At 35.3% G+C, this 17622-nt stretch overlaps 1 protein-coding gene across 1 annotated transcript in view; it reads right to left on the bottom strand.

The window, feature by feature from the left end:
• LOC132557100 (dedicator of cytokinesis protein 7-like) overlaps positions 1-17044 on the bottom strand; it is a 52969-nt gene extending 35925 nt beyond the window's left edge. The window contains exons 1-21 of the mRNA XM_060221592.1: positions 16998-17044; positions 15162-15255; positions 14119-14294; positions 13299-13370; positions 13023-13137; positions 12318-12533; positions 10994-11079; positions 10205-10271; positions 9694-9843; positions 9380-9445; positions 8877-9057; positions 8343-8539; positions 6656-6749; positions 5022-5184; positions 4260-4377; positions 3801-3871; positions 2709-2853; positions 1998-2099; positions 1733-1819; positions 784-1000; positions 89-247 (exon numbers count right to left, since the gene is read on the bottom strand). Coding sequence (XP_060077575.1) covers positions 89-247; positions 784-1000; positions 1733-1819; positions 1998-2099; positions 2709-2853; positions 3801-3871; positions 4260-4377; positions 5022-5184; positions 6656-6749; positions 8343-8539; positions 8877-9057; positions 9380-9445; positions 9694-9843; positions 10205-10271; positions 10994-11079; positions 12318-12533; positions 13023-13137; positions 13299-13370; positions 14119-14294; positions 15162-15255; positions 16998-17044 — 2623 coding nt within the window. The remainder of the gene's footprint in view (positions 1-88; positions 248-783; positions 1001-1732; positions 1820-1997; positions 2100-2708; positions 2854-3800; positions 3872-4259; positions 4378-5021; positions 5185-6655; positions 6750-8342; positions 8540-8876; positions 9058-9379; positions 9446-9693; positions 9844-10204; positions 10272-10993; positions 11080-12317; positions 12534-13022; positions 13138-13298; positions 13371-14118; positions 14295-15161; positions 15256-16997) is intronic.
• Positions 17045-17622: the final 578 nt, after the last annotated feature.

Below are 17622 nucleotides of genomic sequence, written 5' to 3'. Positions count from 1 at the left end.
TTACAATGTAGTTCTTTAATAATAGACTCATTACAATGTAGTTCTCCAAGTCCCTAAACTTATAGAAAGGTAAATCAGGTCGACTTACTTTGATGAACCATGCCAGGATGTGGAAGTGATGAACAATAGTGTATATAGGAAGCCAGTAAGGAGTTGCGACCATTGTGATCATTCTTTTCCTCCAATAGTTCATGTACTTTCTTTACAATCTGCACAAGGGTCTCAAACACAGTTTGTCCGATAGTCACTACAGAGGAAAGTTAGATTAGAGTCTCAGACTAACAATACAGACTTAGTTATCTGTTTTCACAAGATAATACTATGATAAATCCCAGTTCTGGGCTTTTAACAGGGATATTACATATAGTTACACCACACAATCAACACACCGAAAGCATTGTAACACAAAAATATTAAAACAGAAAACATCATGCTTATCAGTGGGGACAATCTATGTCTATATCAACTATATTTATTTTACAACAATTGCTTCACAATTTATTTCTACTTTTACTAATCACTCTTGTTGGCCTGGATGTATATGTGTGCAGGATCTTAGTGTGGGAAGAAACTGGAATATCCTGGGAAACCCAATTACCTTTTCAAGTCTGTTCCGAGAATTGAACCCCTGAAAGGCTAGTGCATTACCACTGTGCCATCTGACTCCCCTATCTATGTCTACCATATCATCTATACTGTTTCAGAACTGGGAGATCTTTCTAAATAGATAATTGCTTATTTGTGAATAATAAGAAAACCAGAGAAAATACTAGGATGACTTACTGGTTTGTCCAGACATAACCGGAGGTCGCACCATAAGCTGGATGAGTTTGTCCAGGATCAAGTGTAGAAATTGGACTAGATTTTCTCCCTTAGCTAAATGTAACTCTCCCAGGCTGTACTTTAGTTCCATCTCAAACTGAGACTCATTCTTACGAGGTGGAAGTTTTTGATCCTGTGCTAGACGACAGAGGCCCAGAAATTTCTCCAATCTGTCATCCTAAAGATCAAAACATACTTCAAATTAAGCTTAAGTGTACAAATTATCTATCCTTTTATTGATATAAGCTGTATATGATACAAACATCGCAATGTATAGAAATTCATTTTGTCATATATAGGATTTCAAATGAGTTTTTGTTTCCTATGAGATTTTTAGAAACAAGTCTTTGCAAGTAGTTTGCAGGCCTTGGACGGCAAAAATTAAAACCTGAGATGATTTTCATCAATTCTCATAGGAAATGAAAAGAATTTGAAAGACACTTTTTATCACATAACTGGAAAAATTTACATTTTGACAGGTTATAATTCATTACATAATACCAATGTCCATATTATGAGACGACAATCCATTTCTGACTGTCACAGCCAATGAAGAATACTCCAGGGCATATAACACTAGTCTTACATGTGTAAAAATATTAAATTGGTAAATTCACTGTTTACATGTGAATTATGTCAATTCTTTTTTATCATTTTCACAAAAAATATGATTAATTGTACTAATTATTGTATATTTTAATTAAAATTATTGTTACAGTTCAAAACATCTTGAACAATTCTCATCAGATATTCTATTTATTGATACACCTAATCACAAACAGCTACCTGGAAGATCATTAATTTCTATTTGAGGTCTAGATATTACACTAGACAGCCAGACTACTACAGATTTGGGAGCATAGCCTATAGTGTGTGTGCCTTTCAGTCCCTGATAATGTGATACACTGACCTGTGTATGGACAGATGATGTGGACTGTATGGCCACCTGGAAAAATCCTTTGTGGTTGTCTACCCACTTCATCCCTGTGAGAGCAGTCTGTAAAAATAAAAGATTTTGAAAAAATGGCACAAATTCACTGGTCCTTTATGTCTGACAAAAAGGCAGATTTACATACACAGAACCTAGTCTAATCTCCCACTTTGATGTAGGGGTATCCAAAAAATACTGCTGTCAAATGCAAAACATCCAATAAAGATTTTTATCAAATACTTACATCTGGAAAGAGGATGGAGTAACTAGGAGGCAGCTTATCCACAGACACCGGAAGGTTGAACTCCCCCACCATCAGCCTGCCATCTCTGCACAGCGGCAGCCACTACAAGCAACAAACATATTGCATCACAAAAATATCTCCTAAAACCATGTACCACATTCATCAGTTTTTCAGTAATTGTTTCAGTTATTTATGAAATAGAGGTTAAACAGCAAATGTAGTATATGATATTTCCTTCACTCAAGTTAAAATATTTTTTATAAAGTTACAAAGAAAAGAATATACTCTATGTAACAACCACGAGTTTGAGTGACCTGTTTCCACCACAGTAACAAAGCTATTCAGAAGCTGAACTAACTCACTCAGCGTGTTGTTTATGTCATCAGCTGGGTGTAGTGATATAACCTTTGGTGAAATGCTAATGATATGCAAAACTCAAAATTTCAGAAATTCGTGAAGATAATGTAAATTGATACAAATTAATTACGAAAAAAAAAATGAAAAAAATCCAAATAAGATACAACTATTTAAAAAAAAATAAATGTGAACTACATATTGTGCATTCTCATTTCCGTGAGTATGTTAAGTAAGTTAAGTCATATGACTGATGTCACAAATGCTCATAGCAAACATCCACCTCTTGTTAGAAATAACTGTGAGGTCTCTTTACTGTGATGTCTCTTTACTGTGATGTCATATCACTGTACTTACTGTGTATCCTACAGCCACTTCCACTGGTACAGGTTCATTTTTTTTGTTCTGACAGCTCAGGTGATAAAATGTAAACAACAGGTGATGTCCATCGGTCAGTTTGGCAGGAAGTTTAACTTTGATCTCTTCATAAAAGTCCGGGGACCTGTACATTTGAAATAATTTTTAAACCATAGCCTGAAAAAGTTCCCTACTCATAACAAACAGATAAGGTAGGGTTTGGACAAATAAATATTCAAATCTCACATAATTTTAAGTACTGAAATGGTGAGAAGAGTGAAGGAGAGCTGTATGTTCTAGTTATAAATTTAAGCCTACCAAGTTTTAAAAATGATGTGTGGAAAACTGAGATAAATCTGGACAAGATTAAAATATTAAAAAAAACAAAGGGCAATTTATGAGAACATAATCTCATGCTATGGTTTTCATGCCAGCAAGTTTCAAAGTAATAAGTTGAAAACAGAGGAAGGAGAAATTTGGATAAGATAAAAAGACTGAAAAAACAACCACAACCAGGCAATCACACTTCCTAAAATTTTAAGTCAGATTCAGTAATCACCAAACATGGACAATATCCTGGTATGGGAAAAGGCTTTCTAAGAACTTATATTTCCCTAGTTGGGCCCACCCCTCCACAGCTGAACCCACCCCTCCCACTCTAAGGGCTGGATGACAGATGCAACATCACGGGAGAAGGTCACCAGTCCTTCAGACCCGATGAACTAAAAATTGTTGAATCAAACAGCTGTGTAGGAAAACACAACTTCATTTCATTGATTAGTTTATATACAGAAGTAAGAGAGCTTAAAATGGGAAAGTTAACACACAGAAGGACAAACAGCACAGGGTATACAATAATGATATCAAGACCTGTTGTCTATAGGCATATAAAACGAGATGTCAAATTTCACCAAATGACCTTTAACTGAAGACATCACTATAAGACCTTTGTAACATCCTTTATATAATATCACTCTATCTCTTTGATGAAAGTTTGATAATTCCATACAATTTTACAAATACTTTTGGTATTTCATTTGGCTACTAGAGCCGATCTACATATTTTTCAATACAACTTGTCATAATACCTACTTGTTGTGGTAGGTCACAGAAGTGTATGCCTCTTTGGACAGTTCTGGGCAGTTCGACTTCCCAAATATCACCTTAAACAACAATTATATAAACTTGAGCCTTAACACTTTTTTCATATTCCTGCAAACAGAGAATTACAGATGATTTTCTGAAACTATCTTAGGGTCATAGGTAAGTCTCCCCAAAAGGTATCTTAAGTAAGTAGTTTTATTGATACCAGTCCAAAATTCTGTGGATAACGTAGCAAACATTGAAAGGTAAACGTGTCAAAATGTCAATGTATTATATACTGACATTTAAAAAACTGTCTAGAATTTTGTGAATTATGTTATGACATTTCAAACAGTCAAATATTCTGTGGATTATATGATGACATTAAAGAATAATTGTCAAGAATTTCTTAAATTATAAACTGACATTTAGAAAGTAAGTAAAATATTCTTTGGATTTTATACTGACCGGAAGGGCACATGTCTCCTCTTCTCCATTCATGAACTGAACTTTCACTGCTAAGTTTCTTGCTGAACCCTGCCTATTGGCAAAATTCAAGCTCTTGGGGTAGATATACAACAGATTTCTGGAAGAGAAATGAAAAAGCGAAATTAATGCTTTGATTAAGTCTGGCCTATTTTGATTATATACTATGTAACTAGAAAATAGGCTGGGATTGATATTGTGAAATTTACATGTAACAGACATGTTCTCTCTGTGTGCCAGTAAAATGGCTGTACAGTTAAATGATTCCTGGTTAGAATGCATATACATGTACAATGCATATAACTTTCATGTAAACACCAAATAACAACCGTTTTACACTAATTCTAATCTTCAGTTCTAGAGCTTAATATTCTACATAAAAGATCTGCATTAATGATTAGTGTGAACAGTTTGGTCTCTTTTTACATCATTTTTATGTTACAGATAAATTAGCGAATTAAACCCCTCTTTGTGTTGTATAACTATGCATGGGTACATAACATATTCATCCAGTTGTGCAATCTACTTTGAAGGCATCTGCATCAGACAGACTGTGAGCTCATCAGACTCCAACTTAAGCATATTATGGCTGGTTTGTTACCTGTAGCATCAATAGGGGTTGTAAACCTACCAAGAAGGGAACTCAAGAACTGCTATGGTTTTTTTCTGTTGCCTATAGGTGCAGTAGAGACTTATAAACTTCCTGAGTAGAAAATTCTAGGATTTCATTGGTTGGTCTGTTACCTGTAGGTGGAGTAGGGGTTGTAAACTTCCCGAGAAGGAAATTCTAGGATTTCTTTGGTTGGTCTGTTCTTTTCATCAGGGTAGGGCTCAACTTTCCACAGTTCAGGTGTCAGAGTGTAGCGAGGTTCAGCAGGGCACATTGAGATGTCTAGCTTTAGTGAACCTTTCAAAGTGTCAAAATAAAGCCTTACAAATAAACAAGTATTTGGCATATTACTTAATGAAGTGTGTAAGACAACAATGCTTAGATTTCAGGCAATAATTGTCATCAACATTTGGTTCTAGAAAATAGAACCTTTATCACTGATTTCAAATTTAATTTGCAAACAAAGATAATTAGAACCTGATCTAATCATGAGTATAAGCTTAACGGCCCATCAACACATAAAAGGTCTTTAGGGCCGTCAACTGGTGAAAGACACAGCGATCCAAAAGGAAATAACATCAAACAAAATAAAAGGTTAAAGACAAAAGCTAAAAATCTTAAATGGTTATATCATCACAAAGAGATTAAAATGGTAAGTCATATTCTATAACACTGGCTAACATCTTTCATGTAACCTACAATTTTATAAATCTAAACAGTTTCATAAAGGGTCTTTAGGCTTGTAACGTTATGATGAAAGATTGCTTGAGCAGACAGAAGGTCAATGCAGACCAATTAAAAATGTTTAACAGCGAATGGCTCATCACATCCTATGCACTGAGGATTATGAATACAAACCTAAACTGTTGTGAAGGTATCAACAAATGACATTGAATCAACTGAAAGTTACCTTTTAATAGCTGGGTACATGTACTCATGAACCATTTACATGTACATGTATAAAAAAAAAGTATTTTAAATACATGTTGAGCTATGTCTGTGATGTCACATGGCAATAACTAGAAGGAGCAGATGAAGAAATACCAGAGTGTTCAAATACAGATGCCTGAAGACCGCATTTAAACATAAAACATGTATTTTCCTGTCAATTCCTGTATCTAAGTCATTACTGTAAGACACAAATATTCGTATGATCCTTTTAGAAAGAAATATAACACCATGTATTTCAGTCATTCTCTACTGCATAGTTTGACAAATAACTGAACACTAAATAATTTCAACATCTATAATCAACAGGCTTTACCACAGAAAACAGTGTCCTCATAGTATACTACATTCTTCTCAATATAACTACACACTGAACAACATAATCATGTTGCAGGGCTCTCACACCCCATTTTGGGACTGGGGCCCGGGGCCCGGGGCCCTTAGAATTGGGAAAAATAGTGGTGTTTTCCTTAGAATTGGGAAAACTTGGGGTCTAAATTGGGAAAAAAAATACTATTTTGCATTGGGAACGGGGCCGAATATTGGCCCCAAATATGGCAGATCAAGAACCCTGCCTTGTGCTAATGAAATCTATGCAAAATCTGAAGTGGTTATATAAATTGTGAGGACACAGAATGATTCCCATTGAAACATCACATGGTTTGAGACAGAATCTGAGAAACATATTTTAACACAATGACTGGCCAGACAGAGGGAGGGTTTACCTGGAATAAACTCCATTCAATTTAGCACACAGGATGTTTTTTTTTTTAATTTGGCATGATATGTTTTGTTTGGCTAGATAGAGAACAGGGTTTACCTGGAATACATTTCACTCGCTTCAGTATGCTGGACGGTCTTTTTAAATCTGCCAGGAATTTATACAGATCCTCATCGCTCAGTTTATCAGCTTCCTGAAATCACAACAACAGGGTTATATATTCAATAACGTAAAGATTCAAATGCATTCTTCAAAGCATACTTTTACAGGCATTGATCAAACTTAAATAATTTTTAAATGCTTTCATAAAACACCAGTTTTCAGGTCATTCCATATTCTTTTAAATCCTTTCACAGCAAAAGCATTTTAAGACAATGTCAGATAGTTCTTCCATAGCATTTACATCTTGAGATTTCATGGCAAACATGACTTATTTCTTTTGTGGCACCTATGGACAATGTAAAATACATTTGTGTGTCGGTCCAATTTAGCATGTTCCAAAATAGAAATGGTCGACAAAAGACAAAATGATAAAAAGAGGATTATAATATTCAACATCATTTGTTACAATTTCTTTCCCCAAACCTGCAGAACTACTAGACAATAGTCTGGCTTATACTTTCCCCCAACCTTCAGTGATATTATTTACAACCTACACTAAATGTATGGCCTCTGGGGTTTTAAAATTTTAAGTTGTCCTTCACCATCTATTTTACAAAATCTTGATAAAAGGAAAGAAGTCTTTTTATAATCTTAGGAAAGATAACCAAATGAAGATTCAGAGAGCAAACACCTCCAAATATTGGAGAAGATTATTCTTTTTATGGCTGCCCAGTTGTGGAAGGTCCTACCAAATGATCTTAGGTAAACTGTGGATCATTTTGATCGGCTACTCCACACCTGTGATACCCAGGTCCAATCTTGTGCTATCTGCACATCCCTTACCATGTGAGTTGTCTCCCTTTACATGCCATCTTCAGTTGTCAATTGAGCCAATGCAAATCGTTTATAACCAATTTTACGAAAACAATGCTGGTTTGTAATTTTTATTCCTGACTCTATTTTCTACTTTTAAAACACACTACATCAGCATATGTCCTATCACTTTGTTTTATGTTTAATCATGGTTTCAGAATGTTTATTTATATCAACAGCTGTGATTTCACGATTATGAATATAATCTATTGTTATATGTATGTTACATGTACTGTGATATTGTAGGGAATTTGATTGTCAAAAGAAAAGTGTTATAGTGCTTATGCTGTTATGTTACTTATATATGATATTAAATTCAGCCTTATGACTCTTGAGTAAGGTACAGCATTCATATTCTTTCACAAAGCATGCAAGGATATTACAATTTGAAACACCAGGCATGTTTTTTCCCTAAACCTGCAGGGATATCAAACACAGTCTGAAACACCAGGCATATCATTTCCTTAAACCTGCAGGGCCATTACGTACAGTCTGAAACACACAGTGTACTCTTTCCCTAAACCTACAGGGATATCAAACAGAGCCTGAAAGATGCAGCATAATCTTTCTCTTAACCGGCTTTTTCTCAGTAAAACATATAACTGAATTAAATCACTACCTTACAAGTCCAAAAACAGAACAGATCTTATTAATTAGGCATGGAAACAAACGTTTGTTAAAGTCTTTCTTCTTCTGTTTATGAACTTTTATAATTCACCAGTCATCCATGAGGCTGATAAGTCCACATCACACATTTCTCTAGATCTCAGCATGCTTATGGCAGTAATCACTTAATAAATTTTCAATTCACCTGTTTGAAGAAGCTTGAGACTGTGAGGGTAACAGGTCTGAAGTTGTCAAGACTTGATCCATAATCATCAGGAGAACTCCCTCTTTTCTCATATCCAGGCCTTCCTCTGTCCATGGATCCACGACGGGATGCACTTTCATCTCGAGCACGTTTACGGAAACTATCGTACTGACCAGGTACACCAGAGCTTCTTCTGTCTGTGTAAAAAGTGTAGATAGTGTGACTGACATGTCCCGATACACTGAACAAGTACAGAAACAGCCGACCCAGTGTGATTCATTAAGTTGATAAAGGAATTGTCACACTCAAAATCAGCTTCTCTTTGTGTACGTGTTATTAGGCAAAAGAAGCTGATCAATCAGAATGAAGTAACCTAATTATCTATCTGTGATTTTTGTACACCTTGCATGTAACATAGGTTTACTAACTTTGATCAAATTTAAATGATGCTGTCCTGTAAGTATCTGTATATAAAGGAGAACAGTATCTAAGCTGGCTGTCCTGTAAGTATCTGTATTTAAAGGAGAACAGTACCTAAGCTGGCTGTCCTGTAAGTATCTGTGTCTATCTTATCCACGGAGGCTTCTCGTTCTAGACTCCCTGCGCCACTCACAATATTCATTAGATAGATTGCTGTCCACGCAAAAGGCATTCTGTACTTCCCTAGTCTTTCACAGAATTGGGCAGCATTGCCTCTTAGCTTATCTTCTTTTGCCTGTTTGTGAACATAAAAGAAATCATTTTGAGATCTACATCACCATATATTTGAGCCCAAACCAAGTGATCTGTTTACCCAGTCTGATTAAACTTACATCTCTGAAGTTATGTGAACTGTGATATCACAGTGTGATTGAGCTTAAATTTCTGAAGTTTTGTCAAATGTGAAGCACACTCTGATTAAGCTTATATTTCTGAAGTTATGTGAACTTTGAAGCACACTCTGATCAAGCTTATATTTCTGAAACTAGGTGCACTTTGAAACACAGTCTGATTTTGGAAATAGAGACTCTCACTGAAACTTTATTGATACAACATACCTTGTCTTCCTTCATGTATGGCTCTGCACATTCTCCAATATCTCCCTGCTGTAATACTTTTTCCAACTGTAATTATACCAATAAAGTTATGTAAAAATATATCAATGTTTTCCTGGTTCTATTTCTGTCAATTCATTTATCAGAGCTCACACACTTTGGTGTAACACTTTCTCCAACCATAAATACTCATTACACCCAACACCAGCAATACTTAAGAAAAATATATAAACAATTTTTTTACAGGGTTTTTACCATATTTGTGATGTGCCTATCTAATGTACCAAAACACACAAATTCTAAACACAAATAATTACTCTTATGACGAGGAACACGTCTGGTGAAGGGTATGTGATGCTGAAGATACAAGCCCTACTCATGGTCGACACGTCCTGGGCTGGGTTATGTCCACGAATCATCTGCTTCAGGTTTTCAGGGTTGAGATCAAAGTAGAAATTCTCGGATATCTAAAATAAAAATATCTCATGTAAATATTTCTCAATGAATTACAAAAAAAAAATTACATAAAAGAACAGGTGGACATCAGACAGTTCACATTAACTGAGAATTTCATTGTTCAGTAATGATAGAACTATCCAAAAACATTTTGAAGTAGAATTGTACTCAATTTGAACTGCATCAGTTCTGTGAAAATTATTACCAGCTCAGTCAGTCACTTGACACAGACAGAATTAACAGATTTTATGAAGGTAGTTAGATAAGCTGAAATCAGGGTGATTGTATACAGCATATATAAACATATAAGGATTTTTTAAAAAATGGATACAGATAAAAGGAATTTCTTCCTAAAAAAATTATATAACTTACCTTCTTCCTTTCCTTTGCATCATATAAGGCCATGGTAGCAAACAGTGGCTCAAACTCCAACTCCAGTCTGAATCGGGAGAGATCAAACATTTCACTTAATCTACAGCATAATTATAGGGTAAAACTAGATATGCTGGAGCAAAATGAATGTCCCCTTTAGCAACAAGAGAGATGTTTACAACTTATTAGTGTTACTGACTTTGTTAAGAGGTGTAATCATGGCTCATGAAATAACATTAGTCCTGCCTTCAGAATCTACGGAAAAGAATCTGAAATATACATGTAACTAGTTTTAATTGTGTTAATGATCAGAATAAATGAATTTCGGTAAGTTTATTTCAAAGATACTTGCCTCGAAAAAAACAAATGACCAAATTATTTGTGCAATTTTAAAGGAATGCATTTAATTCACATGATGAGATATTTGTAAGAATAATTTCTATACTTTTTAACAAAAAGGTGTTGCCCATCTGAATTGACAAATGACTTATTATTTGGCCTTAAGATGTGCTTATGATCAAATTTCTGATCCCTGCCATAATTCTGTTTCTAAGATTCTCGTTTTAAGACATAATTTTCTTTCTAACCCCCTTGCTTCACACACATGACATGATTATGCTGGTGATATACTACAATACAAATCAGAAAGTTCAAATGTTCTTGACCATTGGTATCAAATCTACCCTGCTCATCAATCACTAGGTTTTTCTCCCGAGTTAATGCTATACCGCCAATATCATCACTATCAGAGCAGTATTATTATTTGTTAGTTTGTCCTGCGTTACTTACTTGAGGTTAATACACTTTACCAATATTCTGTGGCCAAAGTGTTCTTGTGGTATCTGAGCTGGAGTTCTGCGTTCTATCAAATCATCCTGTAACAGAAAACATGAGCTGATCTAGCATGGATGAATATGACCCTGTTATATGTATGCCAGAGTTCTGCGTTTTATAAAATCCACTTGTAACAGAAAACATGAGCTGATCTAGCATGGATGAATATGACCCTGTTATATCTATGCCAGAGTTCTGCGTTTTATCAAAACCACTTGTAACAGAAAACATGAGCTGATCTAGCATGTATAAACATGGCCCTGTAAACTGCTGAGCTCTTTGGTGGAGAGGGGGAGTTGTGAATAGTTGAATCTTTGTTCAACGCCACAAACATAGTGTGAAATGAAGAATACACCTGTAAACTGGAAAGACAGACAACCCTACATTAATATCCCCCAAAAAGCAGTGGATAGTGACTGCTTATTATTCATAGTTTATGCTTTGGCAACCTATATGTTATCTGAGATAAGCACTACATTTGAATTTTGCTTTGAAAATGTACAAATCAGCAGGTACCGTCTTACAAAACAAAACATCATGTTATGCAGAGATAGGTCCTACACGTCAGGCAGACTAGCAACCAATTCACTAAGACTGTACGTAAAACAGGGCTCTCGATCTGCAAGATTTGAAGCCGATATTCGGCCCCATTCCCAAAGCAAAATAGTATCTTTTTTTCCCCAATTTAGACCCCAAGTTTTCCCAATTCTAAGGAAACCACCATTATTTTTCCCAATTCTAAGGGCCCCAGGCCCCAGTCCCAAAATGGGGTGTGAGAGCCCTGTATAATATGTGATGTCATCTGAAGGCAGGTCTCAATAGGTATCATTACTGATCGTGTCATTATCTTAAAAAACATTTTCAACTGTGAATCACCAATATCTGATGGCAAATATAAATGACCAATTGGATGTTGGTGAGCTAATGTGCGCAGTCTTTCAAATAAATGAAAGACAAAGATTGTAATAATGTATTTTGAAAAACCCACAGTTGGGGAGGAAAATTCAATATGTTTTACGGAAATTTTGGAGCTTCGTATGAGATAAAAAACACAACTTCCACTGATTACTTTGGTAACATAAATTCAATTTTGTCTAATAATCACAAATTAAATGTATTTTTACATCAATCCAACAACATAAATATTCTTTTCCAGCCTTCCCAAAGGACTTGGGGGAAATCAAAATAGGGCTGTCATGCATCAAAAACACAACAACCTTACGGAAACTGGTGAAAGCCAAACTGAATCCTCCATCTTATACAATAATAACAAAAATACCTCTTCCTGCATCTGGTATAAACTGAAGAGTGAGTCCTGTCGATTTTCCTGTCTCTGCTCTCCATTTTTCTGATCGATTTCCTCATAGCTGACACGGTCAAACAGGTTTGGAAGAAGACTATCAGCCTGGGACTGTTTCAAGTCAAATATACTGCTGGCCCAGCTACCACGTGGTGTATCATTCATATGAATTGACTGACGCTTGTTTGAGTTCTCCTGCAGTAAAAAATTCTGTGCCAATCAGAAAATTGTCGCAAATGGCTTTACAACTTCAACTGACTTCATGTATCGCATTTTTTCAAGAGGAAATTTGCTCAAAGTGATCACAATATAACGTAAAACCTATAGACTCTATGAGGTAGTGATAAACACAATATGGATCAAGACACACAGGTAACCGTATGATATTAAAAACATTATTGATATAGAAACTATCTCTTACTACATTTCCAACACATGTGACACTACCTCTGTTCATGCTTCATGGGGTTTCATCACCCAAGTTTTCTAACTTTTAAAAAAAAAATTGATTTTTATAGCAAACAGATCTAAAGGAACTCTTATCCAGGTCAGTGAACATATTATTTTGTCCTTGTTTGTCATGTTTTCTTCAGCATCCGCCTTATACTCCTGTGCCACCAAGTCATAATCAAAGTTCATAGTGACAATTATCTGATCCCTCTCCCCTCTTAGTGAACATATTACCTTGTCCTGGTCTGTCATGTTTTCTTCAGCGTCCACCTCATACTCCTGCACCACCAAGTCATTGTGATCATTCAGCTTGTCTTTATTACATACACTGGAGCTGTATCGCTGATATCTGTACAGCACATAAATGCATCACATTTTACAAGTTGTGCCATACATACTGTTAAGTTATATTATCATTATCAACACCATTATTCTCAAAACACTTTCTCCACTACTCTTACAAACCACTAAGCAATGAGAAGATATTGTGATATTTTTTCCAGTACTTACCTGCGAGTAACGGTAGTATAATCAGCTGTATATCTCCGAGCACAGTCAAACACATGAGCATCAGCATCAGCCCTGTAAAACAAGATGTCATAATTAAACTGAAAATTCTACACCATCTTTTCACATATTATCAATAATTAGCAGTTTTCTGTCAATTACCTAACATGAAATATGGATTATGATATATCTAATTCAAAACTACTTTTGTGCTTGACCAGTACCAATCAAAATTCTGCCTGACCAGTACCAATCAAAATTCTGCTTGACCAGTACCAATCAAAATTCTGCTTGACCAGTACCAATCAAAATTCTGCTTGACCAGTACCTATCAAAATTCTGCTTGACCAGTACCTATCAAAATTCTGCTTGACCAGTACCAATCAAAATTCTGCTTGACCGGTACCAATCAAAATTCTGTTTGATCGGTACCAATCAAAATTCTGCTTGACCGGTACTGATAAAAATTCTGCTTGACCAGTACCAATCAAAATTCTGCTTGACCAGTACCAATCAAAATTCTGCTTGACCGGTACCAATGAAAATAGTAATGGACAACTGCAAGGTGAACTTGTCCCACACTTAACAACCAAGTATTTATAAAATTACACGAAACCTTTTCATTCTGTTCTTTAAATATCATGTGTTTTCCCTGTCATAACAAGTTAGAAATTTTGTATAATGTTTTGGTCACTACGTCATCAGCCAAATGACCAGTTAAAGATAGAGAAGCTTTCCATTCACCTGAAAATAATACCCAGTTTACAGTACAACAGAAAATAATAACACATTGTCCCTGGTACAAGAAATAAAAACACAATACCCTGTCTCTGGTACAACCGGGTTGACAGTTCGACAACGCTTCGGCAGTGGGTGGACGTCAATGTCATCTTCAGGATATAAGATTAAGTCCTTAAAAGGATCTCTTTCAACAGTGCACTGGTTCTGTATAACAAAATCTTCAAAGTCTGGTGGGTCTACTACATCACTGAGTGGAACCTGTAACAAGTATCATTCCATCTGTTGAATGAATTGTTGGTATAATATCAACACTTCAACTATTTTTTTCATTATCAGCTATTAATTTATTAGAATACAACATTATTCCACAATATGGTGTTGTTAAGCCTTTGTGGCTGACCACAAATATGTATGGGAATCTCCTATTAGTAACCACATGTGTGTACATAAATCACTACACTTATAAATTGTCAGACACATGCAGAATCGGTCTTTGCCAAGAATTAAGACCTAGCAGCATCTCATGCCATATATTTTGAGAATGCCGAGTCAGATGCATAATCTTTCAGAGAACTGGATTTTAAAGACATTAATCTAGGCCATTCTGTAAGAGAAATCTCTTCATATAAATCATGACAGACTTTCTGAGAAATATTCCAAATGGCAGCAGTTTGATAAAAAAAAACCCATGTCAATTATATACATTACTCATTGCACTCTTTGTATACACAGGCAGACTTTGATTCCTTTTAGAAAAAAAAATCATAACCTAGAACCAACTCACTATCTGAAAAAATAATTGATGCCGATTTCCTGAAATTGTCAATGAAAAACAAATATGTCAACCAAAACATCCAAATGTTCTACAACATACAGCAAATTACCAAATGTTACATCTGATAAATCATCAATCTTCACATGATTCTCCTTTGAACTTTTTTTACCTCCATACACAAGATTCAAAGAAGGGAAATAATTCCCTCAAAATCATACTATAACTTATATATAACAGAACTTCAGTAATGGAATGTAAGCAGGTGTACATTTGTAGTAGCTTTACTTGATAATTGACTCGTAACACAGACATGGGATTTATATGTCATATAAGAGATTGTTCAAACTTACTGTCAGGTTAAGTCCACTGACACTCCTTGCCAGATCAGATGGTGCATACAGTATAGTGGAAGATACTTGCTTTCTCACCTCTGCTGCCCCTTGTCTGAAAAATTATAATATATATAATATATAATTTCAGGGCCCTCGACCTGCCAGATTTGGGGCCGAATACAATGCAAAATAGTATTTTTTTCCCCCAATTTAGATTTAGAAGTTTTCCCTATTCTAATGAAAATGCCGCTATTTTTCCGAATTCTAAGGGCCCTGGGCCCCAGTCCCAAAATGGGGTGTGAGAGCCCTGAATTTATTATAAAAATTAATTTTTCAATGAATTGTTTAAAACATATTGATTACAAATTAACTAGTCAGCGTTTATCAAAAAGATTATCTGTAACAACAGAGGTGACGTTGCCACCGCCAACGATGATTGAACAATAGAAACATTGGACATTTATATTCGACAATGGTTTTTCTCACTGGGCTATGAAGTTGTCAGAGCTCCCTCTCTACAGTTATTAAATATGTTGATTATCTACTCATGTACTGTTCATATGTAGATATTGTGTCAATTCTGAAATGTCCAGACTGCAAAATCATTGTTTTAGAGGAATTTCAGTAAAAAAAAATTTGAGAGACTTGTAATTAGTTATCATCAGTATCAAATTAAAAAACATATGATATCATGGATGTCATGGTCTGTATTTACTCATAGAATCAGATCTTGAATTCTTCTTTGATTTCTAATTTGTGATTTCATTTAGAGATGTAGATAATACTTCGATCAGTATCCCATTAGACCAGTACCCCATTTTGAACACATTTATTCAATTAACAACACTAAACCTCAAAACATTACTAAGCTCAATAAGACCTGTCTCGTCATACTTAGTTGTGATTACTGACAGTATGACAATTGTGATGGCTGCAATTCAAATGTGAGTTCCTGAGCACCGCCACTGCCGGTGAGTTGATGATTGGATAATTAATGCTTCATTAGTATGCAATAATCAATCAATCTGTAGCAACTCTTAATGGTAACTATTGTAACATTGTGATAATCATATCGCTACATGAACTTGTAGTCTTTTAAATGTAAGATATGCGTTTTCTAGTCAATATAAAACAATTTAAAAATCTGATAATTGATTTATCAAGTAAAAACATGAGTCTGATGCGGAAAAGCCAAAACAATGTTCCATTCAGAGTTCCCAACAGTTGCACTAAGAATATGGGTTAAAGAGTAAAGACATACTGGTGGCAGGGAGATGTTTGCACTAAACTGCCATCTGTTACCTTAGCAGTGCATCATAATAAAATCACTTCAGAGCTGATGTGAAAAGTTGATCTTGTAAATAAACATATATATTTTGCATATTTTTTATGGTAATTCTTCAGTTCAGAGACCTTTAATTGACAAAATATTACTCGAATCAAGTTTGAAGAAGAAATTCTTCAATCATGAGTCATGGTCGCTTCAATAAGCACCTATTCATCTAGTTGGTGCACAGGAAGCTGTAATATGATCTAGCAGTTAAGAGATTACCTCTGGAAAAAACCTAATTATTTTATTTCCTTAATAATACACGGTGAAAATGATACGTTGGTATCCATGTCACTTTTTAGATATAATGTTAGGTCCGTAAAGCAGATATATTGCATACTAGCAGCCAATCCTTCTCCGAAACTTCAGAAAATGATGAGGAGTCTGACAGACCGATTCTGAATTACAACTAAATCATAGAATTGTATGTTAAAATTTAAAGAAAACAAAACACAAGTTCATGCGGCAGAAACTGAGAGGTATTGATAAGGCGTTTCTAAAGTACATTTAAAAGCTATACTTACTTATTAAGTTTTTGAGCAAATGCTCGCTGCTGTCCTGCAGCAGCCATTTTCCATTAATAATGTGATGTACGTCACAGTTTCATGCGTACAATTGTGGGGAAGCGGGAAATTCAAAGTTATGCCTAATGGGCCTTTTCGCTTGTGATTAAAGTTGACATTTTTCAGTTAAAACAGACATCGAATGTATTTGTCAACACTTGTCTAAAACAGATCAGTACTATACTGCATTGTACTGTATATGTCACGATCCACCCCTATTCTAGGACCATAACAATGGCAGGTCTAAACGTGGTAATAGCCGGCTAGCGATATATACTATCATAAGATTTCGACTGGCTCCAACTGATTAGCCGAGACTTGTAAGAAAGTAGCTCCCTGGTGTCACCATCCATCCATATTCTATAACCATAACGCACAATATCAACTTAGTCCTTACTGTAGTTTACTGAAGGCTAGGCTTAGGAGGACTACTGATGCAGCACATTCCAAAATGGTGACTGACTTGAACTCTTCTTTACCGTGCATAAATATCAAAGCCCAGTATTTTTTTATATCAAAACGGCGTTTATGGTGTGATCTTTTGTGTATGTAATGATTGTATCCTTTAAGTCACATAAAAATGACA

The sequence above is a fragment of the Ylistrum balloti genome, unplaced genomic scaffold (assembly GCF_031769215.1).
Source record: "Ylistrum balloti isolate Yb309-2 unplaced genomic scaffold, AGI_CSIRO_Ybal_v1 Utg369652, whole genome shotgun sequence".
NCBI classification, from domain to species: Eukaryota; Metazoa; Mollusca; class Bivalvia; order Pectinida; family Pectinidae; genus Ylistrum; species Ylistrum balloti.
This window is presented reverse-complemented; position numbering and strand designations above follow the sequence as displayed.